At 40.5% G+C, this 25,114-nt stretch overlaps 1 protein-coding gene across 4 annotated transcripts in view; it reads left to right on the top strand.

The window, feature by feature from the left end:
- Positions 3,302–25,114, top strand: part of SAMD3 (sterile alpha motif domain containing 3) — a 47,395-nt gene continuing 25,582 nt past the window's right edge. Inside the window, exons 1-6 of one of the 4 annotated variants that reach the window (XM_021088378.1) lie at positions 3,302–3,400; positions 4,682–4,781; positions 5,457–5,646; positions 8,605–8,712; positions 22,171–22,356; positions 22,611–22,695. In XM_021088378.1, the coding sequence (XP_020944037.1) occupies positions 4,703–4,781; positions 5,457–5,646; positions 8,605–8,712; positions 22,171–22,356; positions 22,611–22,695 (648 nt within the window). In that variant the 5' untranslated portion in view covers positions 3,302–3,400; positions 4,682–4,702. Of the gene's footprint in view, positions 3,401–4,265; positions 4,601–4,681; positions 4,782–5,456; positions 5,647–8,604; positions 8,713–22,170; positions 22,357–22,610; positions 22,696–25,114 lie in introns of those variants that run through there. The other 3 variants (XM_021088370.1, XM_013992568.2, XM_013992567.2) reach the window with 3 other exon arrangements.

The raw sequence follows: 25,114 nt of genomic DNA on the forward strand, positions 1-25,114 counted from the left end.
ACCAAATTTTACTTCCAATAGAGTAAATGAAATGGCATTTAATTTAATTTTGAGGATGTAGTTTCTGTTGCTGATCCATAAACTTTGACAATTAAGTAGGCAGAAGCAAGGATGCCCCAGAAGTCTGACTCATAAGCCAAAAGACCTGAGGGTTTGTGACTCAAAAGTCCAAAAAGATCTGGAACTCTTGCCCATTGCTATTTTTGTTCATTAATGTAACTAAATTTCCCAGGTATATTGCTGTTTAGTTTCTTCATAGTGTTAAAAAAAAAAAAAAAACTAGAAAATTTTAAGGCGTTCTCTTACGGCACAGGGTCTTAAGGATCTGGCATCACTGCAGTGGTGCCACTGTGGCACGGGTTTGATCCCTAGCCTGGGGACTGCCACATGCTGTGGGTATGGGCAAAAGATAGAACAAAACAAATTTAAGTGACTCCGCCTAATTTCAGAGGTGGTGTTAATTACAGGTATCTCTAAGTTTTTCCAGACAAAAGGAACCAACAAATCCTTAGGAGTAGTTTCCACAAAATCAAGATTCAATCAAGTTCAACCAAAAGAAATTACTGGTCTTAGGCTCTTGTATGTACAAAAATGGCAATTTCATAAGGCTTAGCTTAAACGTATCCTGACACTCCTTTGGTGTGTTTCGGTTGCTCAGTGTCAGCTTGCTTTGTAGATCTCACTCCCTCTTTGCCCACAAGGTGTGAAAAAATTCTAAGTTTTATTTTGGCAATACTTTGCAAGATTAATATAAGTATCTTTCTTTCTAAAATGAAGAAAAATTGGGAGTTCTCACTGTGGTTCCATGGCAACAAACCTGACTGGTGTCCAGGAGAATACAGGTTCAATTCCTGGCCCTGATCAGTGAGTTAAGGATCCAGCTCTTCAGTGAGTTGTGTAGGTTGCATTCAAGGCTTGGATCTGGCATTGCCTTGGCTGTGGTGTAGGCCAGCAGCTGCAGCTCGGATTCAAGCCCCTGCCTGGGAATTTCCATATGCCACAGGTGTGGACCTAAAAAGGAAAAAAAAAATAGTAAAAATAATAAATAAAATAAAACAAATGCAGAAAAATTGGAGCATACATAAATGTCTGGTAAAAGTTAAACCATTCCTTCTCATGAGTAATTTCCTTCAAGAAAGCACACCCTTTCCTTTAAGTTGTCTGGCTCAGTTGCATAATCAGTCTTTCTAAAGCATGGAATGTGGGATCAGTTCAATGACTTTCCCAAGCTCAGGTATGTCTAAAAACTTTGAATTCAGTGTTCCAGGCTCCCTAGGGATCTTTCTCACATTCACGGCTCCTCTTCCCTACCATGTGTTCACCATTCTAAAAAGCGTGGTCTACCTTTAGGGCCCCACTCAAGACTCATTTATTTTCAGCTCTTTTTTTTTTTCTTTCCCTAGAAGAAGGAAAATATAATTCCTTGTATTTCTCTCATTTTTTCCAGCTCTTTCACTATCTACACTGTATCTTTCATTCAGATTCCAAATCAAGATTCATTCCTTTCCAGGAGCATGAGAAAATTCAGCCCCTAATGCTATTTTCTGTACCCATCATAATTGACTCTATATTACATCCTGCTTGTGTGTGTGTGTCATATCTTCTTGGTAAGGCTTCTAACTTCTTTGGTGTAACATCATTCACCTAGTTCTGAGCTATCGAGACAGTAAACATTTTGATGATTAAGTTTTGCAAGACATTCTAGTTGACTATTCCAGTTTTTTCCTCCTGGTCTGGTGATGGTTGAAATGAATACCTCTCCAAAGTGGGTGAGATGTTATGTTGTTATGTTATGTTATGTTATGTTATGTTATGTTATGTTGTGTTGTGTTGTGTTGTGTTGTGTTGTGTTGTGATGTGATGTGATGTGATGTGATGTGATGTGATGTGATGTTCCAGTGGAGTTCAATGATATCCTTTCTTCATGTCAAAGCAAGGCAGCTACCCAGTAGAACTGCCTGGACATAGCTCCATATGACAGCCACGTTCCTCTTTTTGTTCTTCAGTTTTCCTTCTTAATCACCAACAGGACCAGATTCTTGCCAAAAAGGCTGGTTCTTTTAAGTACAGCCGTGGTGGGAGATGTCCTTTCCCAGAGAAGGATGACGCTCAGATCCCAGAGAGTGCAAATGCTGCTAGCAAATTTCTAATAATCTCAGCTTTGTTGTCTCAGCTTTTGAACTCTGGGGAAATAAAAGCAAAAATGCAAACAGAAAGGAAAGAGACAGTGTTTTTATATTTTCTTTAAAAAGTGTCTATTTGTGGTTGATGTTGTTATATGTTACGTTGCTCTTGAAACTTATAAACCACACATTCACAACAGTTTGCATTATTCTCTTCCTTTGGAATTTTAACAAATTTATTAAATAAAACCAGCCTCCATTTAAGTTGTGCTAGCTAAAGTCTTACCAGTTCCTGGCTTTAATTAAATGAGATTTTTAATACTTAATACAAATTTATTTAATTGAAATACAATTAATCAAACAATGAGAATAATTTGGCTGGAGTAATCAAGCAAACTGCTATTATTAATTATTTTATTCTTTTTTTAATATTGTGTCTTTATTTCATGATAATACTTGCCCTTTTATTTCAAAATCTTTAGATGTTTCTAAAACTGCTTCATATGCAGTAAAGCTGCTGGATACATCTTTTCTCATTTGATGTATCTTTTTTTCCTTTATGATGTATAAGATCATAAATAATGTATCTATTATTTATGTGAGAACAGGTTGTCAAGTTGGTACTTAAAGATGGTACATTGTCTATGCAGGGATATTATTTTATTTTATTAAATATTCAGAAGAACAAATGGCTATACTATATTTCTTTAAATCTTATTATGTTTATATGGAGTTATAATTTGATAATTGTTTTGTTTTTCCCAGAAGTAGATTTTGTAAAACTCAGGGAATTAAGAAATATGAGAGGGTTTTCCAAGGATTCATTTTCTTTTGAAATGTCCTTTTAATCCATTGATGGCTGCAGGGCAGTATCTTCTGCTCTGCATACCTTTTAATCTTGCAGTTTAGAGAACTGTTGTCTTTTTTCTTTCATTTCTGTTTTTTTTCTAAGTCCTCCTCTTCACAAGGAAGCCAGAAGTGTGACAGGAGGGTGTGATTTTTAATTTACACCAGAGTCTCGCAAATAATGACTTTTCACACCCTGCTACTGCTACTTGGCCTAGGGGAGGAGTTCTGTGGCTACTGTTGTCTTAGCAAATTAAATCCACTGCTGTAATTCAGAAGGACTGTCTTCCATATTTAACCCTTGTTTTCAGTTTTGCAACTTGGTGCTTGTGAACACTTATGAGGATGTGGCTTATTACTTTGAAGTGTCCTTGTTTTCTAGGAAATGATTTTTGAAGGCTGTTATCTTTTCAGATTGTCCAGAATGAAAGGTAACATGTTCTGTCTTTCCCCTATTCTAACTATGATGTTGGAAACTGGAGCTTATTCAGATATACAGAAATGAAAAATACAATAATATTTGGAAAACTTCTAGCAATAAAATTCAAATACATGATTTAATACATAATATATAATATCTTGATACATAATATCTTTTTCTCATGGTTTCATTTCTCTAAGTATAGCTTTTTCCTCTGTCTTTGTAGGAAAGATAGTTTCTTACTGTACAAGTAAATCTATATCATTTAGTTTGCAAGATGAAATCGAAAGTATGTTAAAAAAATGGAAATATTTTAAGTTTCTTCAGTTTCTCCTCAGTCCATTAAAAGTAATTTGGATTGAATTATAAAAAACAGGGATAAGCTGCCTAAGGAAATAAGAAAAATTTTTGTAATTGCATAATTGTTTTAAGTTTTCTAAGTGATTTCCGAAGAACTATGTCGTGCAAATAAAGCTGAATAGTTAAAGAATATATCTTGCTAACCTTATATACACTTCTTTCACTTGTATTTATTAACATATTGAATTATTTTACCATTTTGAATCTGCTATTTTTTTTGTTTTCAATCAACATGCTAGTTTGTACTAGTCATTTTTTTCCAGTCATAAAGGTGTTCAATAAAGTTCTAGAACTGAATGGAATATGTATGAATATTAATGAAAGGAGGGCAAGAAAGATTCAGATTCTCCTGAGAAGCTAGTTCCTACTTCCTCCTCTTGCTGCAGCTACAAGCTCTCTCTCCTTGCTGGGGAGCAGCAAGGGGTTAACCAGTCTTGGTTGACTAACTATCTCTGTCAAGCTTTTATCTGATCCTTCCTGCCTTCCTCCCCTGCCCACCCCTTTTGTAAATGTCAACCACTTCCTGATGAGCCTAGTAGTGGTGAATTTCACACCTTTCTTTTCTTTGTGAAGAAACCTGGGTGTTAATGGTACAGGATTGGGTACCATTGTGTGTCTCTGGCTGTCTGTTAGTAAAGCTGAGGGATGCCTGTGGAAAAAAAGTAGGAGAAGGTGAAGAAATTTGAGAAATGAGACCAGGAGATAGGTTCAAATTGGTCTCAATTTTAAAAAGAGTACTTGTTTTATTAGCAACTCTTGGATGTGTATTTGGCAAAGAATAGTTTTAAAGAAGCTTAGTACTGAGAGTCTAAAAGAGTCTGGCGAAAGAAGGGCTGAGATTAGAGAGCTGGTTGGTAAAAACAAATAAATAAATAAATAGAAGAACGACAATCAGAAAGAAAAACTGAAGACGCCTCTTTTTATTCTACAGGTGTATTTGCAGGATACAGCAATGGAAACTTGGTCAGTTGATCAGGTCTGCAGTTGGTTGGTGGAGAAAAACTTAGGAGAGCTAGTTCATAGGTTTCAAGGTGAGTCGTTTGCACTTTCAAAAATGTTACTTGAGTAGCCAAAATATTGAGTGTCCTCTGTTATTGATTTTTTTTTTCCTAATGTGTGTGAATATTGATGTGGAGTTGCTGCAGAGGGGAACTTTCATTTCTCTACTGACTGTAGCAGTTTGCATTTGACCTAGTGTCCACAAGAGAATCTAATATTTCAGAAAGAACTCAAAATAAATCTTAAGGGATACTTAAAATACATATTTGATATATGCATTTGATATTGCTTTTGTCCATAAATATGCAGCCTGTGCATTTTTTGTGCAGCTTTGTGTAGTGCTGGATTTACCGGTGCTGAATATTGCCTGGGAGGTGCCATTAAGGATATTGTTCTGAAAAGAGTTTTTTCCTTATAAAAACAATGTCCATTAGAATGAATCAGAAGGAGGAAGATATTACTGAGGAAGTAAAAAGGTTTTATGGTGACTCCATGTTCTGGTACTTTTCTTAGGATCAGACGGAGATTTGGAATTATGCAATATTTCTATTCTATTTTTGTCAAAAATACAGATAATCTTATAACTGCAGAGCACAAGTTTAGATGCTCCATCTAATGCTCAGAAATAACTTTCCTGCTCAGAGTGCTGTGTTTTACAGTGCTTTACCATGCAGGCATGTTAGAGATTTTTTTTTTTTTTTTCCCAGAGGAAGAAGTGAGTGGGGCTGCTCTTCTAGCACTTAATGATCGGATGGTGCAGCAACTGGTAAAGAAAATTGGGCACCAGGCTGTTCTAATGGATTTAATCAAAAAATATAAGCAGAAGAGTCAAGAACTGAAGTCCCCTGAAAGCCCAAGTGAAAGAGCCCGGTTCACGCAAGAAGAAGCGGCCCCAGAGTAAGTCTGTTCATGTTTGGCCTTATTTTTTGATTCTGTGCTTGCCCAATAATGGCTGTAGCATGACATTTGGGGTTTAAGCCTCTTTGAAAATTGTAATTATTTTCAGCTAGATTGTGTATACACTGTTTCTAATATCCACACAAAGGACACTTTTTGCAAAGTTTTATGAATCAAGATACATTTTTTTTTAATGCACTGGTTTTTGGAAGGCAAGACCTACAAGCCCAGAGTTCCTGTGTAGAAAGCTCTGTAACAAGCAGTTAAAATGTATATATAACACAAACAGAAATGGGCTTTTGCAGCTTAGGTCTTAAAATTGCAGTCTGAGAAAAGCATCTTTTTCTCCTCATTTGCTTTTTCCAAAGCTATTTATTTATTGATTTGCATAGGATTTCTTATAGTAACTAATTTATATTCTCCTCTAGAGGCCTTCATAATATAATTTGCTAAAGACTCTCGCTGCAGTGGCTTTTTCTAATTTCTCAAGAGTATTCTTGGAATACTGAACGCTCTGATAGCATTCCACAAAAGTCATGTAGAAAATTTGTGGTGGCTTCGAGGTTTAGGAAGGTTTGTATTGGTTTGTTTTTTTATTGCTGACTTCTGCAATAAAAAGGGATGATCTTAGGAATTATAAAATGAAAATTTTTGCTTTATTTTTGCCCCAGGATCATTTCAGGCATTCTGATTTGGTTTTCTCAGAATGAGATTTTTTTCAAGCTTTCTAAGGTTGAATAATTACTGCAGACCATTTACTCATTAATTTTTAAAATAAGATCATGATGTTTGATGAAATTCTTGCTATGTTTTTACTTTAGTTTTTTTTTTTTTTTCAAATTATATCTGTAGAACTATATATTTCTGTCTTGCTGTTTTACAAACAATGCAATGTTAGACCTGGATTAAGTGATTTAATTTCTAGAATATTTGGATATTTGGGATATGGAGGAGGATATTCTACCATTTGATTTATTTGAAGGATTTCTTCTAAACCTTGACAAAAAAAAAAAAAAAACTTGTTTTTTGTTTTGTTTTGTTTTTTGGCTAAATCTGCTGTGCATATGGAAGTTCCCAGGCCAGGGATCGAACCAGAGCCACAGCAGTGACAAAGCCGGATCTGTAACCCACTGGGCCACCAGAGAGCTCCAAAGATATGTAATTTTTGATGAAGTTCCCACTGCACGCTTTTATTCCTTTCCAGCACAGAGAGGGTGTAAACCTCAAACAGAACTCAAAATAATTTCCCAGCATTCTTGGGTGAGTTGGACTCCTGAGCTGGAAGTTCTCCCCAGTTGACTGGAATCTTGATATTGCCTTAGGCACAGCTTGGAAGAAAACAGACGGCCTTGTTTCCACTGCAAATCAGTTTATAATGTTCTCTAGTAAATGAGAACTAGCTGGACTGCCAGGAAATCTGGGCTTCATTCCTGGTTCTACCGCGGACTTGGACTCATTATATTAAATGTTGACACTCCTGTTGCTTCATCTGTAGGTTGTGAAAAGTAATACAGTGCTTAACTCCACATTAATTCACACCGATGTTAGGAGTATCATAATCTTCGAGCAAGTCTCTCTTCCTTCTTCTCCCAGACCAAGATAATCTTTCGTTAAATATTAAGCATTGTTAACTCGGTTTAGAAAGCCATTTTCAAACGTAGCCCAGACTTGGAACACAGGTTTTCCAGGAATTGATGAGTAGGGGCTTTTCACTCTACCCATATTGGTTGAGTCTCAGGATTGTGTGGTCTTGCATTCAAATTAAATCATTCTGGTGCAAAACCACAATTACAGATGGGTTTACTGGTTGTATTTGGTTAAAATGTTTATTGGCTATATCTGCTTATTGTCAAATGCATTATCACTTGAGAAATATATTTTCATGTGGGAATTGTGATAATAGAAAAAGGCATGCGACTATGCTATTTATTTAATATGGTATTTAATTAAAATCTTTTAAGGACATGCTTAATAAAGATAGGGAATTTGGTGTAGTAAAAAGAACCCTGAAGCTACATATCAAAACACTTGATTTCAAATCCCTGTTCGGATATTAGCTACTCATCTATCCTTGGAGATTTGCTTGATTTTTCTTAGTTTCAACTGTAAAAAGAAGTGGGTAGAATGAACGATGCTTTAGACTTCTCAAGAATTTATATAAACGGCAGTCCAGCTAGATCAGAGATTGCAGATGGGTTTCAACTTCAGTGCAAATTTCATTTAATGGCTAGTGGTTGCCTGGTATGTTGTTTTGAAAAAAATTTGCAGGTCACATCTGGACAGGATATTTGGCATCCTATTCAGACTTAGGCAAATGATAGGTAGTAAGTGGGAGTATTTGCTGTTGCATTTGGGGACTGTTTTTGTTGAAGCTGGTAGAAAAATCGCTGGACAGGAAGTTGGAAAACTGAGGCTGACTGGCGCCGCTACTAAGTAGCTTGTGGGTGGTGAGCAAGTCGCTTTCCTTTCTGGGCTTCAGTTGTACCGCTCAACTGAAAATGAAGGAGTGAGTGGAGTGTGGTTCCAAGATCATGAAATTTCACAGATGATGAAAGGTGCCCCCACCCCATGGCAGGGGATAGAGAAGAGATTTGACTTCCAGTTCTACCTTTTTTTTTTTTTTTTTAATATCCAATAAAGGTACATTTCTGTTACCACCATTAGTTCAGAAAGGAAAGGATTGTCCTAACACCATTTATAAATGTGACTGACTGGGAAAAACAGCATTGTGAACTGGCATCATCTACCTCCTGGCATGTAGGAACCGATGCTGTGTGAGATGACCTCAGAGGGTTTTTCTCTCAGTTCTTTTAGTCATGACTCTGAAGTGGAGCTTGGAAGTGAAAACAGATCACAGTGTTTACTATGGGCTGACCTCAACCCTCAGAGCCACTGAGAGAGCAACGGATGTGCCTGCTGTTGAATCACCCTGACCTGCCTCTTCTTTCTCGGTCACAGGGACAAAGAGTCCTCCAGTCCAGCCCATCATGGAGAGCAGATGCCATCTTTCTACCCAGCTGAAAACCTTGATAATAGACTAATTGACCAAAGAGTCCTGAAACAGAGGTGGGATTGACAACTTTGAAACATTTTAAAGCCAAATGATAATATTTGTCTCTGTTTTTATGAGGTTTCTTGTGTTTACATGTATTTCTAAGTGGAAGCTATTTGTTTTTCTGGAAGGGATTTTTTTTTTTTTTTAAATTAGGTGATGAAGATATTTGGGAACGATGGCAGTCCAGATAGATCAGATATTAAATTTTAAAGTTTAAATTTTATGATCTTTGCATTGGAAAAGTGAAGTTTTGAGATGATATTATGCATCTTTCAAGAACACGTTGTTAAGGAAAAAGAGAATTTCTCTGTCATAAACTGTCCAGAGTGATTGGCAGTAGCCACAAAGGTTAAATTTATTCAGTAAATAATGTCCTATAGAGTATGCCTTTGTGGAGTCTTTTTTTTTTTTTTTTTTTTTAGGGCTGTACCCAAGGCATATGGAGGTTTCTAGGCTAGGGGTCTAATTGGAGCTGCAGCTGCCGGCCTACACCACAGCTACAGCAACGCCAGATCCAAGTCATGTCTATGATCTACACCACAGCTCATGGCAAGGCCAGATCCCTAACCCACTGAGTGAGGCCAGGGATCGAACCCACAACCTCATGGATACTAGTCAAGTTCATTAACATTGAACCATGATGGGAACTCCCTTTTAGTTTATATATATATATATACACATACACTAGATTTCATTCCCTGGACTTACTCCTTCCTTGGGCTTTCTTTCTTTCTTCTTTTGTTTTTGTTTTGGCCACATTCATAGCAAAAAGAGGTTCCAGGGGCAGGGAGACAGGTATGATCAAACTGGTGCCACAGCAGTGACAATGCAGAGTCCTTAACCACTTGGCCCCCAGGGAACTCCATGGAGTCTTTGTTTTTGTTGTTTTTTTTTTTTTTTTATTTGAGTTTTGTAGTTGTTATCTTAACTTGACTGTTCCTAATGAAGGCACTGCTTCAGTAAATATTTCCTTATATTCCTGCGCGGGGTTTTATGAGGTGTAGTATTTTGATATACAGGTTACTTTGGAACAGAGGTCAACTATACACCTAGAGAACCAGACCCAGGAATGTGGCACTCAGACAAAGTCCTGAGAGGGACTGTAGGTAAGATATGGTCCAAGAACCACGGTGGCCTATACGCCATTTCCCGGACACCTGGCCTGCCATTCATGTGTCACTCTTGATACTGATGAGTGAATGCATTTCATTAAATGTACTGTCACTGCAAGGAGAGATGTCAGCTAGCATAGATGAATAATCAGGGATGAGTCAAGCCTGGGTGTGGTCCTTTATAGTTTTCACAAACCTTTTATCTTATTGTCTCATTTAATCCACATCGCCGTCTTGAAGGGTGGGCATGCTTCTCTCTTATTTGTGCGTGATTGAATAAAACAGATTCAGAGACATCAAGGGGCTTCTTTTCCCAAATGGGCTGTTCTCACCCCAGCTCAGAATCTACCACCATGGGTGTGGGAGCTCAGGGGACCAAAGGCAGCGGCCTCAGCCACTGGCTGCCTGGCCCCGGCAGCCCCGACAGTGCAGGGGAAAGCTGCACCTTTGATCAGGAGCTCCTGCAAATAGGCTTCAACTCCGGGTGTCCTCTTTTCTCTCCTCCATCTTCCACCTTGCCCTCTCACCCCTGGGCTCAAAGGCTCCAGTTCCTCAAGCTCTCCCAGCCTTCGGGTCCATCTTCCTCCATGCCATTGGCTCCCGTTTTGGGTGATGGACAGGCAGCTGGAAGGCCATATCCTAGGTGAGACTAGGTGAGATGGCCACATGGTCTTCCTGTTCTGAAGATGTTCAGGAGATGTAAACACATTGTCATGACGCCTTCATCTGCCTCCTTCCTGCGTACGGGTGCTGGTTGGTTCCGAGGGCTGTCCTTTGAGGTGGTTCCAGTCCTGGCTGTGGAGTCAGCCCTGAGCTTTCAGCGATCCCTTTATGAGGCTGCCAAAAGCAGCCAGACTCTTCTCTGATTGTTCCATAGAGACAGGAAGAGCAATGATTAGTCCCAGTGGTCCATCCCAATACCACTGTGAATCTGTATCCAAGCTGCGAAAGAATAATAACCACAACCCTTTCCTCATGCTGCCCTTGTGAGAACCATTATATAAAAACAGATAATACCTGTTTGGTTCTAAGCTCAGTGGAAGCACCCCAAAAGTGCTCAGTGTTTCACTGTCTACACAGCACTGCTCCAGGTAGTAAGCGGCTTTCCCAAGACCTGCTTTCCTCTCCCTACTTGCTCCCAGTGGGAGATGAGGATGTCACCTTCTATATGTCCTATAGGTCTTTTCTCTTTCTTAGCCCTCTGATGCTGTTCCATTCTCAGGTGGTCCTGCGACGCTAGTCAGGCAGGACGATTATTGTGGCTGGTCAAAGGCATAGCCTGTGCTTCACTGTAGTTCTCATTCTTTAGAGCATCTGGCCAGGAGGAGAAAGACAACAGGACTGGGTTAGAAATGGAAAGAAATAGGATTTGGAAACCAGAGTTGATACTCTCATATCTTTCTTCTAATCATAAAGATTCTCCTCGTCTAGGTGACCACCTGCTGCCCATCACTATCCACAGGCGCCTGGTAAACTTGCTCCCAAATAGACTCATGCCCCTTGCTTTAGTATATATTTGGGTGTAAAAAATAAATATCCCCTCAAATGACCTTAAGGGGAGTTTATTGGGGTTTGTGTGTGTGTGTGTGGTTTTTGTTTTGTTTTGTTTTGTTTTTTGTCTTTTCTAGGGCCGCACCCACTGCATACAGAGGTTCCCAGGCTAGAGGTCGAATTGGAGCTTGGTCGCTGGCCTATGCCAGAGCCAGAGCAACTCGAGATCTGAACCGAGTCTGTGACCTACACCACAGCTCATGGCAACACCGGATCCTTAACCCACTGAGCAAGGCCAGGGATCAAACCCACAACCTCGTGGTTCCTAGTCGGATTCATTAACCACGGAGCCATGATGGGCACTCCAAGGGGAGTTTATTGTTTAAAAAAAAAAAAAAGCAAAAAATCATTGTACAGCATGCAAGGGCAAACCATGTTAAGTTCCCTGGGGACAGAGGAACTGGTGCTGGAAAGCCAGGGGTGAAGTTGTCCCTTTCTCTCATGAAGCCTCCGTCTCTGTTCTGCTTCTCCCTATAAGGAGGATTTATCCTACTCCTCAGAGCTCCATTCAGAATGGCTGGCCCATGGCAGCCTTTCCACAGCACTGCCTCTGGAGGAAGCCCTCCCTGGAGGCAGCTCAGGTCATCCCAGCCAAGAGACTCCGTCTTTCAGGGTTGCTTAGTTCAGTATCTGGGGAAGAGAAACTGAGGGGTGGATCAGCTGTGGGTGGGCAGATGAGGACAAGGCAGCTGTACCTATTTTAAATATTTTCACTCTGGTCCTGCCATTTATCCAGGACCGTGGATTGGGGTGGGATAGAAGGTTCTCTCCCTTGCCCCTTCCTATCTCACACAGTGGCTCCATTATCCAGCCGTGTGAGTAAAAATCATTGGAGCCACCCTTGATCCTTCCCTCCTGCCCTTCTGCCATCCAACAGGTTGGATGCTGTTCATCCAACAGGTGATTAAAGGTCTATTGCCTGGCTCATGGGTCAGGCTGTGTTGTTCCCTTCCCCTCCCTACCTGCTCATCCTCAAAGACTCTGCTCAAAATCCCTCTTTCAGAAAGAAGCCCCTCCATTGATGTTCCAGATCAGACAAGAAGCCCCTCTTCTATGTTCCTCACCCTCTTAAAGATCTCCTGCTTCACTTGTAAAACTAGGTAACGGTCTGTATTCCCTCCTTAGAAGCACCTCCTGGACAAAGACCAGGCCCTTTTTGTCCTTGTAATCACAGCACTTGGTACAGTTTCTGGCACAGAGAGGCTAAATAGGAGGTTCTAGTTGAAATGAGAATGTATGGTCCAATGAAAGACTGAATATATCATGGGACAGGATAAGTATCGAATAACATCAATTTTTGTAGACATTTTGGATACAATTCCTTCTAAATATGCTTTTTTTTTTTTTTTTTTTTAATGGCAGCATCCACAATATGCAGAAGTTCTCAGGTCAGGGATTGAATCCAAGCCGCAGCAGTGACCTACACTGCAGCTGTGGCATCACCTGATCCTTTAAACCACTACACCAGGCTGGGGATCAAACCTGTGATTCTACAGCAACCCGAGCTGCTGTAGTTGGATTCTTAACCCACAGCACCAGAGTGGGCACTCCTAAATATGCTAATTTTTAAAACAGAGTTAAACTCCAGGAGTGTATGAGCCACTCACACATATCAGGCTAGGAAGCTGATGGTTGACTACAAAGCTTTCATTAAGCCCAGTGCTTTCATGAGATGAGGAGGGATGGTAGACAAAGTGCCTGCTTTGGGGTCTCACACACATGGGTGGGAATCCTGACTATTCCACTTATTCTCCAGGTGGTGTCTGCATGATGTAAGATGGGACCGCCCACCTGTATCCGAGACAGCAAAGTACCTGGCAGCTGTTACCACACCATACAAAGTCATTATTCTTGTGATTTTTTTCTTCTATGCTCCCCAAAATGAACGTGTGCTTTCCATCCAGATTATTTGTAGACGAGAAGTAAAAGAACGCTCTAGAGGCAGGACAGTCACCTGACTTTGGCTCTTGAAAAGTCTCTCGTAGAGAGATGTGTGTGTCCAGTGGATGAATTCTGTGTGCTGTGACACAACACAGTTTTATTCAGTGATGGGTGATCCCTTGCTCTTTACTGAATTACTTAAATATCTTCCCAATGGAAGGATTTTTTTTTTCTTTTTTTTTTTTTGTCTTTTGTTGTTGTTGTTGCTATTTCTTGGGCCGCTCCCGTGGCATATGGAGGTTCCCAGGCTAGGGGTTGAATCTGCCTACGCCAGAGCCACAGCAACGCGGGATCCGAGCCGCGTCTGCAACCTACACCACAGCTCACGGCAACGCCGGATCGTTCACCCACTGAGCAAGGGCAGGGACCGAACCTGCAACCTCATGGTTCCTAGTCGGATTCGTTAACCACTGCGCCACGACGGGAACTCCCCAATGGAAAGATTTTAAGGTCCCATCCTCAACACGTGTTGGTGATCCTTTAGAAAGATTTTTTTTGCCAAGGCCATTCTTAGTGTTTCATCTACACTATTTGAAACTGTTTGCTTCCCTTTGGGTACCTAATAAGGCATGAAATCAGATAAACAGGTAGAGCTTTCCTAAATGTTACTTTAAAAACACTTCACTTGAACTTTAAATATATGGTTTTCTTCAGCCTTTGGGCATAGCTATGAATTAGTCACGGTTTCATGCATACTTAAAAATTATTTTGGGAGTTCCCGTCATGGCGCAGTGGTTGACGAATCCGACTAGGAACCATGAGGTTGCGGGTTCGGTCCCTGCCCTTGCTCAGTGGGTTAACGATCCAGCGTTGCCGTGAGCTGTGGTGTAGGTTGCAGACGCGGCTCGGATCCTGCGTTGCTGTGGCTCTGGCATAGGCCGGCGGCTACAGCTCCCATTGGACCCCTAGCCTGGGAACTTCCATATGCCGCGGGAGCGGCCCAAAGAAAATAGCAAAAAGACAAAAAAAAAAAAAAATTATTTTGACGATGATTTTTTTTTTTTTTTACGGTGTCTGGCTACTGTTCTAAAACGTTGTGCAGTTATCTTACTCACCTGCCTGTGCTCAGGAGGGCAAAGGTCAAGGGCTCCACACTTGATGTCATGTTCGTAGGCACTGCCACACACACAGCTCAAACAAGGATCAGCACAGGTGTGTGTGCATCTCATCCAGCACGTAATAGAGGGAGGTTCAATGACGGGCACCAAAGACAATATAGGTGATAAATTGTCACGTTTAGATGCTGAATCCCAGGTCAGTGACACCACAAGGATCCCTCAGAGTGAAGTGCGGGATCCCCCTTCTCCTGCTCCCAGGTGTACAGAACGCCCATGTGTATTTTGGAAGTGTTACATTCTAATTCTAATCCTTGAGGGGAAAATCGCTGTGCACATTAACATAGTAAATGCTGTGAGTCCTATTATAAGAAAACCCATTTAACTCTGTGTGACCCAGAATTCTGTCTTTGTATAACATCTAATAATGTTACAGGCAACACCTTAGGAACCACGGACTGAAAATTTTCCTACCAAAGTCAGGATTCATTCATTCATCCACTAATAAATAGTGACTGAGTGTTTCCTCTGTGCCAGGACCTGGTGGTGGCCCTGAGAACACAGGAATGAGCAGAGAAGATCAAGCCTTCCACTCCCCGGTGTTCACACCCTGATGGTGGTGGGGGGTGGGTAACAAATTCATAGGATATTACGTTGTAAATATGTGTAAGTGCTACAAAGACCAATGAAGCAAAGGAAAAAGTGGGAATAGAGAGTGTGTGGCGTGCAAACGTGCACGTGTGTGTCAACTACAGCAGGGTGCTAGTTCAGATGGGGTTTTCAGGGAAGTCCTTTGACTTTCACTAGATGATGCTTGAGCAGCAACCCCAATGAAATGAGGAGCATTGGCTAAAACCAACATTTTGTTTAGGGGAGGATATCTGTGGATCCGGCCAAATAGGAATTGCAGAATCAGGAGAAAATGGGCTAACAGGACTGGTACATAACTCTGACGACTGCCCGGCCCCACTGAATCTAATACGAAGTCTTTAGAGAGAGAAAAGCAAACCTGATTTCTAGTCTATTTTTCTCTTTTGTTCAGAATGTTACTAAATATACACCATGAGTTAGCTGTTATATAGACAGCAGGTGAATGGGGGGCAATTTTGTCCTTGCCTAGGGGATCTCAGAGTCTGACAAGAAAGATACATAAGCTAATAACTGCAATATTGAGAAAGAGATGTGGAAATGGAAGTGCACAGGGTACAGAAATATCACCCAAGAAGGATGAATGAGACTTCCAGGGAAGTGAGCATGGAGAAGGCCTCAGGGGGAAGGCTCACAAAAATAGGGAGGATTTTTCAATGATGATTATAATTTCATCTGGAGGAAAATAGAACGAGAGAGGGAAAGGACATGCACCGCAAAGCAAACAGCATAGGCAAAGGTACAGGCCCCTGAATCAGAGCAGGGTGTTCTACGTGGCGTATTTTCGCATGTGAGAGGTAGAGGCAGAGGAAATGGAGTTATTGGAAAAGATGAGAGGTGCTGTGAGTGAGGTAAGGAGGCTCTGTGCTATGCCAGTGAACAGGACATTGCCTGTTAATCCTGACTTACATTGGATTCTCCTGGAGGACTTAAACCAAATAGATCAGGGCCCTGGACCAGAGCTTCTCAAACTGCAATGTAATCAAAAGTCACCAGGACTCTTGTTCAGTGCAGATACTGATTGAGTAGTCAGAGGTGGAGCCTGAGGTTCAACACCTCTAACAAACCCCCTGAGGAGTGCAGGTGCTCTCCTAGGCATTGGTGGGGATGTACAATAGATTGAATGTTTTTGTCCCTTCGAGATTCATATGTTGAAACCCTAATTCCAATATGGTAGTATTTGGAGACAGGGGGCTTTAGGGAGGTAGTTAGGTCATGAGTGTGGACCCCTCATGGGTAGGATTAGTGTCCTTGTAAGAAGAGGCCAGAGAGTTAGCTAGCTCTCTTTTTGGCATGTGAGGACACAATGAGAAGACAGCCTTCTATAAACTGGGAAGAGACCATTTAACCAAGAACCCAACTTTGTTGGCACCCTGATCTGGAACATCCAGCCTCCGTAACTGTGAGAAACTGTTTGTCGTTTAAGCCATCCATTTTAACAGTAATTTGTTAAACGTCAAGTTAAGTTCCTTGACTCCTTAAAAATAGGAATCATTTATTTTTATGAAGCTACATAGTGGAGGAACTGGCAAGCCACACCCTAGGTGACACATAGTTGGAAAAAGACTTAAGTCAGTCTCCCCTCACTCCACGAGGCACATAAAACCAGTTCTCTGGACCAGATATGAGAAGTGAACTTTCTACCTCCCATCTCCATATAGAAGATGCTCTGAGGATATAAGCCTTTCATTGTGAGGTCAGGATTCAAAAGTCTAGTAGTATAAAAGCAAATTACTAAAAAGCTGCCCTACATCCATTCAGTCCTGAACCACACCAGATTTTAATAATCCTGAACTCCAAAATAGTAGTATTGAACCATTTTGCATAGGTAATGTCTCATTACCTTTCTCTTATATGAATGAGTAATGAAAGAGAAAAAGAGGGACTCACACTTGATAGTTCCCATGAGATCTGTTTTTGTGGCTCTCATGCTAGTAAGTGTAAATATTGAGGGTAAGGCCTCCGTCAACATGAAGAAGAATTGGGGAATGGGAGGAAATAAAAACTGTATTGATTTTATGCTTTTGTCTTGATTAGTTAGGGCCTCCAAACTCCTGGGTCCTTGAATCTCACACTGGCAACCAAGGACAGGGAAGATTTGAGAGGTGTCTGTCCATCTGTGCCACAGTACAGTGCCTGATGCCATCCATATTTCTATGCCCTCTTTATGCTTGATTATGTGTTCACACATGCCTTTCAGAAACTGAATCTTTTGGAAGTCTCATAGATTAAACGACAGATGTGATAGCCTAGAGCTATAAAACATAAATTAAAAGCAAACATCAAAATGCTAAGAATATGGAGCAAACATTTTTTCTGAAGTAGTGGTGGGTACCATCAGTTGCAGCAACAAAACAGCATTTTCTTCATAGTCTATGCATGTATGCAATGACACTGTTCTCTCTTTTCAAAGATGGCATCTCACCTTGCTCAGTTGCATGTTTCTCTTTACTGGGCTTTTCAAAACTTCTTGTTTACCTTGTTTTCTTAGCAGTGGAAAGGTAAAGTAAAGCAGGTAATTCTCAGAGTACTGGCATAATAACACAGAAGCAACATTGCTGTTTAACATAGTAGTTTGGTGAAATTTGGTCCCTCTTTTGAAGCTATGTATTATGCGGTCCTTTTCTGTCCAGTGATAAGATAACAAGTACTTTAAACAAACGTCTAAGCCTCCTCTATCTTCCTTTCTCTTCTCCTATGTTCCAAAAACATTTAAGCTTTTAGATGTTGCTGTGGTTACATGCCATATAGTTTCAGGGTTGATAATAGAATTCCGGGATTCCCAATATATTCCGTTTACGGTATATAAAGTCTGCAAGCTTGGGTGTGGAAAAGAAGAAAATGAAAGTAGGATCTTAGAATGGAGTGGCTTCTGAAATACAGGTTTTCAGTTCAGTACCTGGAGAGCATGGTATTTGTCACCACTTTCTCTTCCGATGGTGGGAGTATTACCACTGGTGATCCTTTTGTTGTGAAAACCAAGCCCAATAGTGAGAAATGAAAGCAGTGCCATTTTACAAGACTAGAAAAACATCAACAGTCCCTCAAGGTAGCAGATTATCTCCAAACTGGGGGCCCTTAGAGAAAGGTTCTGTTTGAGTCCTGAATTTTAGGAAAGCAGACATGATTCATGACTATGACTCCAAATGTCAACAAGTATCCAACTGAGTGTGATATGAACTCTGCCCTTGGATCTGTAAAGAATCCAGAAGGGATGCAGCTGAAAGCTGGTGAGATACTGAGAAAACGTCCCTGGTAGGGTTTTTTCAGTGGTGTTTGATAATCTTGCAATTCTCCACAGCCACAGTCTAATTCTTGTATACCTTTTGTGTATACAGAGGACTCCACTTCAATCCTCAGTTCTGCCCCTCTTGCATTTGGGTCTTACTAGTTTTCCTATCTCAAACTTAAGCATTTAATGATGTGACACTTCTGGCACAATGGCGTGATGGCTTGCTAGTCAAAGTTTCCTTTATCATGGGTGGGCTGTTTTTAATATAACAGAACTCTCCTTTCCAAAAGATGTCAGTTTCATATGTGAAAAACACTGGTTTATGGAACTAATGAGTGTCTTTATCTGTCATAGGCTGTTATATTTAATATTTTATATCTCTCTCAAATGTTCCCGAAACTTTCTGCAGCATTTTTGTTGCAAACCGTTCCACTCAACAATGACATAGGGAAAATCACAGCAGATAAGGAGCCAAGACGTAGTTGATTACCTGTGGCTACTGGTCAGTGTTGGATCAGGACATGTGGGGAATTCAGACAAGGAAAACCAGGAGAGTGGGGAAGAGAATTCACCAAGAAGAGGGCTTCAGACGAGCCTAGAAGAATGTGGGAAACTTAGACCATTTGGGGTGGGAGAAACAACTGCTGACACATACATAGTGTGTTCTGGAGATTTAATAGGCTTGAATCTTGGCTGGCCCTGAGAATTCACACTGGATACTAGCTGATAATGAAATAGCACACAAAATTGGACCATATTATGAATTGCCTTAATTATTAAGTTATACACACTGGCTGTAAAACAAGTCTCTGCCCTCATGAAACCTCTAAGTTTCTTCTGCTCCTTGCCAAGGCTCAACTTCTGCTTTCTCAAAAAATAGAGATTTTTTTTTTTTTCTCAAAAAATTGAGCCCCACGGGACTCGTTCTGTATAGGGCCGTCTTCCTTATCCTAGGTGAGCCCCATAATTAGGTGCTTTTTATTCTTATTAAGGTTAGACAGCGTATTTGGAGTAAATGAGCTTTTTTATGAGAACCTCCATCTCATATTTTTTTAATTGGTGCGTTCTGCAATAATCATACTAGTAATTATCAATGTGTCAGATTAACTTTATTATAAGCTTTATTTTATTGCAGATGTAAACTGAGTGCTTAGTGGAGTAGCCTTTGCTTTAGTTAGGATGGGATCTATCCTAACCATTAACATGTTTTAAAAGCTTTCCAGATAATTGTAGTGTGAACCCAGGATTCAGATCCATTGGATTAAGGATCTCTTGTTTTATGGTTGTATCTTCTTGAAGGACACTGGTTCTCAGGTGGGAGCAGAAATATCAGCATCTTTTTAGTTTGGGATTGTTTTCTGCTCCCTGAACTTACTTTAGGCTCATTTCTAGGGTGTTCTGCCCCATACTAAAGTTATTAATAAAGTTATTAATATTAATATTATCAATAAAGTTATTAATAATCTTAACCTCACAGTAAATATTTTAAAAATCCATTACAAATATTGTTTTATGGATGGGAGGTGGTTGTGTCTGCAATTTCATGCACCCGAATTAGAGCGTATATTTAATTCCTGATTCTAGTATTCTGTGTAAAACTAGTTTTGACTTGTATTTTAACATAGCTTACATTCTCTTCACTTCCCGAATATCTCTTTAAATGTTTTTCTTTTTTTTTTTCTTTTTATTTATTTATTTACTTTTTGTCTTTTTGCTATTTCTTTGGGCCGCTCCCCGCGGCATATGGAGGTTCCCAGGCTAGGGGTTGAATCGGAGCTGTAGCCACCGGCCTACGCCAGAGCCACAGCAACGCAGGATCTGAGCCGCGTCTGCAACCTACACCACAGCTCATGGCAACACCGGATCGTTCACCCACTGAGCAAGGGCAGGGACCGAACCCGCAACCTCATGGTTCCTAGTCGGATTCGTTAACCACTGCGCCACAACGGGAACTCCTCGTTAAATGTTTTTCATGTAAAGAAAAGGAAAATTTGATGACTCTGATTTTGTCTGATAATTCTGTTAGGAGCAAGACAGACTATCTGGCTTTGATAGAGTCTCTACATGTCCAGTTACATTCTAGGCATTTGACAGAAATAATACCATGCTATATAGTCCCTATCCTGATGCTGAAGAGAAAAGGCACGTGGAAAAAAATATAGAACAAGAAGGTAAAAATTGTCTCAAACCGTATTTTATAGTATTGGAATATTGAAGTTATCCATTGACGTGGCACCAAATAAGACATGGCAGCCTCAAAAGTCTAAAGAGGTCATGCAGCTAATTTATCTCTTTGAAATTCCGAGGGGAAAGGAGCTAGATGTTAAAATGTTGTACTGAAACCAAGTTGAACACCTGCACAGTCATAGCACCTTTCCAAAATCCTAGGAAGGCTCAAAATGCATTGAATAAAACTTGCCAATATTTTATACCCTTGATCTAAGTAGAACAGGGAGAGATCATGGGAGAAAGAAACAAGATAATAGAAGAGGAAAGGAAATGGGGATTATAGAAGAGTAATTGCCAAATAGTACACATCCCCAGTAAATATTGGTTGAATGAATGAATGAAGTGAGAAAGGAACATACTGGAAAATAGTTTGGGCTGAGGTACAAATTTTTTCTGGGAATTGCCTGTTGCTGTATTGAATCAAGGTTTAAATTATTGGTGTACTCATTTTAGCCAGGACATATTTTCACCACTGATAGAGTTATTGCCAAAAGGGGGAAAAGGGAGAAAGAACTTATCATGAAAAGAGGGGAATAATTCTTTCTCCTCTTTTCTTTATTTCCCATGTTTCATTATACCTCCTGCATTCTTAAAAAATATGTCTGAAAATTCTAAAGGAAGCCTGGCCTTTCAAAGCTCCTCTGAATTTTGTTTGGACTACTAAAGATTCCATGCTTGTACCAGAAAATTAACCTGCTTAGGCTAATTTCGGAAATCTTTTTGTCTCTGTCTTCTGCTTGGCTTGCCTCTATTACTGCACATCCATTCTAATCAATCCTATTAGTGAAATGGTTTGCAAGTTACCTATTGCCTCTGGGAACTTGCTTGGAAATTTTACTTTTTACATACTAGATCAATCATTAACTTTAAGGTTTTAAAGTGGTTCTGGTATTGAATTTTATAAGCATCTTTTTTGAGCTATAATTTTCATAACATGAAATTCACCCATTTTAATTATGTAGTTCAGTTAATTTTAGTAAATGTATACAGGTGTGCAACCATTGTCACAATTCATTTTGGAATGCTTTCATCACCCTAAAAAAATCCCGTGGCGTCCTTGTTTTCAATCAGTCTCTACTCCCACCCTCAGGCCCAGGCAACCACTGATGAGCTTTATTATTTTCTGTAGCCTTTTATAGAAACTTCATCTGAATGGATTAGAATATCTGATACTTATTTTTAATTTAGTGACTAAGTTTACAGTATTAAAATAACCAAAGACGGACTAAACAAAGCAGCTCTTGTATTTCACTAGAAACAGCAGCAGAATAATTAGAAGAATTTTCTTATTCAGATGCTAAGACTTTATTGTATGCTTCATTTGCTTTGGTGAGTTGCAACTTCCTCTCTTTTAGTCTGATATCATGTTCAGTTTTAGCTATGCATTTTATATTACCTCTCCAAGATATATGGATCAATTTTCTTTCCAACTTCAGATTTTATTCTATAGTCTATATTGTTATGACTTTTTTATTTCCAGAACGACAAGTATTTATGGGTGTGCAAAGGGAAAGAAAACAGATCTCTGATGAGCCCTCAGATATTTGCAGATAGATGATTGGATGGAAGATGGATTAATGACTTCCATATATTTAGGTCTCAGGAAAACTGGCTTACATCGTAAATTCTCAGGGGGTAGAGAATTACGAAGTTGCATGTGTTTGAAACAGAATTCACCCTTTGTGTGCTTTTATTTAACAGAAGGAATGTGAAACACATTGTAGCAAGGAACAAAGCCTTACAATGGACTAAGTCCTATGTTTTACCAGAGTTCCCTTATGATGTCAAATGCCTGTTGGCGGAACAGAAGTGTCCCGATCACAGCATGAGGATAAGAATCATTGAGTTTCTCCAGGCTGACATGACTAAGTATCTGGAAGGCTCACTGTGAGTAATAACAGAGTGGACTTGCTGCTTTGGTGGAGGGTGTGTTTTCACAGTAGACTTGAATTCGTTTGGAACCCATTCTCTTCAGAGTTTGGATGACGTGTTAGTAGTCAGGCCCACATCGCCCAATATTTGAATGTCAACATGGCCGCATGGAAGGATTTGAAGGGAAGTGAATGCAATTTGGACTCACCTTCTAGGAAGGACTGTGGGCTTCTGGACCTGAACTGTGTCCTCCCTGTTACCCTGAACAGGTATCCTACCACCCAGCAGTATAATGACGTGGTCAACGCCCTGCTACAGGCCCACCCTTTCCTGGACGAGGACGGCTGTGGCTTTGTAAGTGACCGTCTGGCACCATTCTGTAACTCTCTACCCATCTTAAAGCAATAGCCTTGTATTTGAAGCCTCTTTCCCTTTCCCTCTGTCTATGTATCTGGTCCATCTCTTTCTCTGCCAATTTCTCCACCTCTCTCTGGTGGTTCCTTTGGCCATTTCTTCTATCTCTTGCTGTTAGTCTTTGTTTTGTTCTTAGGTTTGGTCTTTCTCTCTCTCTCTCTCTCTCTCTCTCTCTTTCTCCCCCCCACCACCCTGGGTCTGTTCTTTTTTATGATTTCTCTTTGTCTCTCTATGTTCCTTTGTCTTCTTAAAAGAATACTTTTTTTTTTTTTTGGTCTTTTTTTTTTGTCTTTTCTAGGGCCGCTCCCGCAGCATGTGGAGGTTCCCAGGCTAGGAGTCGAATCGGAGCCATAGCCACCGGCCTACACCACAGCCACAGCATCTCAGGATCCGAGCCTCGTCTGCAACCTATACCACAGCTCACGGCAACACCGGATCCTTAACCCACTAACAAGGCCAGGGGTCGAACGCACAACCTCATGGTTCCTAGTCGGATTCATTAACCACTGAGCCACGACAGGAACTCCAAAGAATACTTTATTTTTTTAGAGAAGTTTTAGGTTCACAGCAAAATGGAGTGGAAGATACAGAGAGTCCCACATACCCTCAGCCCCTACATATGCATGGCCCTCCATATTATCAATATCCCCCACAGGGTGGTACACTTGTTATAGTGGATGAAGCTACACTGACACATCCTTATCACCCAAAATCTATATCAGGGACATTAAGGTTCACTCTTGGTGTTGCACATTCTATGTGTTTAGACAAATGCATCCATCATTATTGTGTCATGTATACTATTTTCACTGCCCTGAAAATCCTCCGTGCCCCACCTACTCATCCCTCCTCATTCTCTTCCTTTATCTTCTTTCTGTCTCTGTGGCATCATCTTTCTGTCACTCTCTCTCTCACAGCTGTTTGGAAGCTCATGTGTAATGATGAGTCTCTAGAAAGGATCTTTAAGTGATGCCATATGTAGAAAGAGTCGGATGTGACTGTACCAACATCAGTGCTATCATCAATAGGGTGGTTCTTGCCTTTATTTAGACCCAGTGGAGAATGTGCCTGATTTTGAGGTCTTGGCCCATAGCCTTGCCTGGTCCTCTCCCACCTCTGCTGTCTTGACAAAAACAGATCCTAAAGGTATTCTGGGAGAGCAGTTCTCAGCCCTGGTAGTACATCAGTTTTCCCAGAGATTCTGATTTAGTCGATTGGAAGAGAGGACCCTGGCATCTTTAAAAGTCCACCAGATGATTCTAATGTGCAACCGGGGCTGGGAAACACTGCTATGGGGGGTTCAGTACAAGTTTTGCTCTCTGGACTCACATATTTCTTGGCTTGAAAAGCTTGGGATCTCCATTGCCCAAGAATATATTTAACACTACGGAACCATACACTTAAAAAGGGTTAAAAAATTGAATGTATTGTATCACTGGAACTGTATGATTTAAGGAGTAATTGTGGGGAATTACAGCGATGTGTACATAAGTAAGTCTGTTTGTCCTTGTACATTGGTTGTCAGTATGTAAATAAGCTAAGTATCTTTCCTCGTTATCACTATATCTGTGAGAACATGTTTCTCTGTGCTTTCTTGAAGACATAGATTTTAAGCAATTAGTTCCAATTTGGACAACAAAAGATATAGAGGCCACTACTTGTGTACATAAAAACATAAAAGGCCTTTGTTTTCTTTCTTCTCTCCCTCTAACCTCCTTCCTTCCTTCCTTTCTTTTTTCTTTCTTTCTTCTTTCCTTCCTTCCTATTTCTTTCTTTCTTTTTCCTTTCTTTCCCTCATTCTTTCTTTCTTCCCAAGAAAAGTTTTATCATATACGGATAGAACCGTAGGATTTTCTGAGTGGGAGAGGACCTTAAAGATTCTTTTTTATCGGAGTTCCCGTCGTGGCGCAGTGGTTAACGAATCCGACTAGGAACCATGAGGTTGCGGGTTCGGTCCCTGCCCTTGCTCAGTGGGTTAACGATCCGGCGTTGCTGTGAGCTGTGGTGTAGGTTGCAGACGCGGCTCTGGTCCTGCGTTGCTGTGGCTCTGGCGTAGGCCGGTGGCTACAGCTCTGATTCGACCCCTAGCCTGGGAACCTCCATATGCCGCGGGAGCGGCCCAAGAAATAGCAACAACAACAAAAGACAAAAAGACCAAAAAAAAAAAAAAAGATTCTTTTTTATCACTCGGACTCAAAAAAGACATATCTGGAGCCAGTAACTTTGACGTAGTCAGCAATTCTTGCTTCTAGTATGACATTCTTTCTAAAATATGCTGCTGAATAAAAAAGCACACCCTACACAATTTGCTCTAACAAAACAAATCACCCTGACATGGCTGACAAAACTGATTATACAA

This window comes from Sus scrofa, chromosome 1, assembly GCF_000003025.6.
Source record: "Sus scrofa isolate TJ Tabasco breed Duroc chromosome 1, Sscrofa11.1, whole genome shotgun sequence".
Classification (NCBI taxonomy): Eukaryota; Metazoa; Chordata; class Mammalia; order Artiodactyla; family Suidae; genus Sus; species Sus scrofa.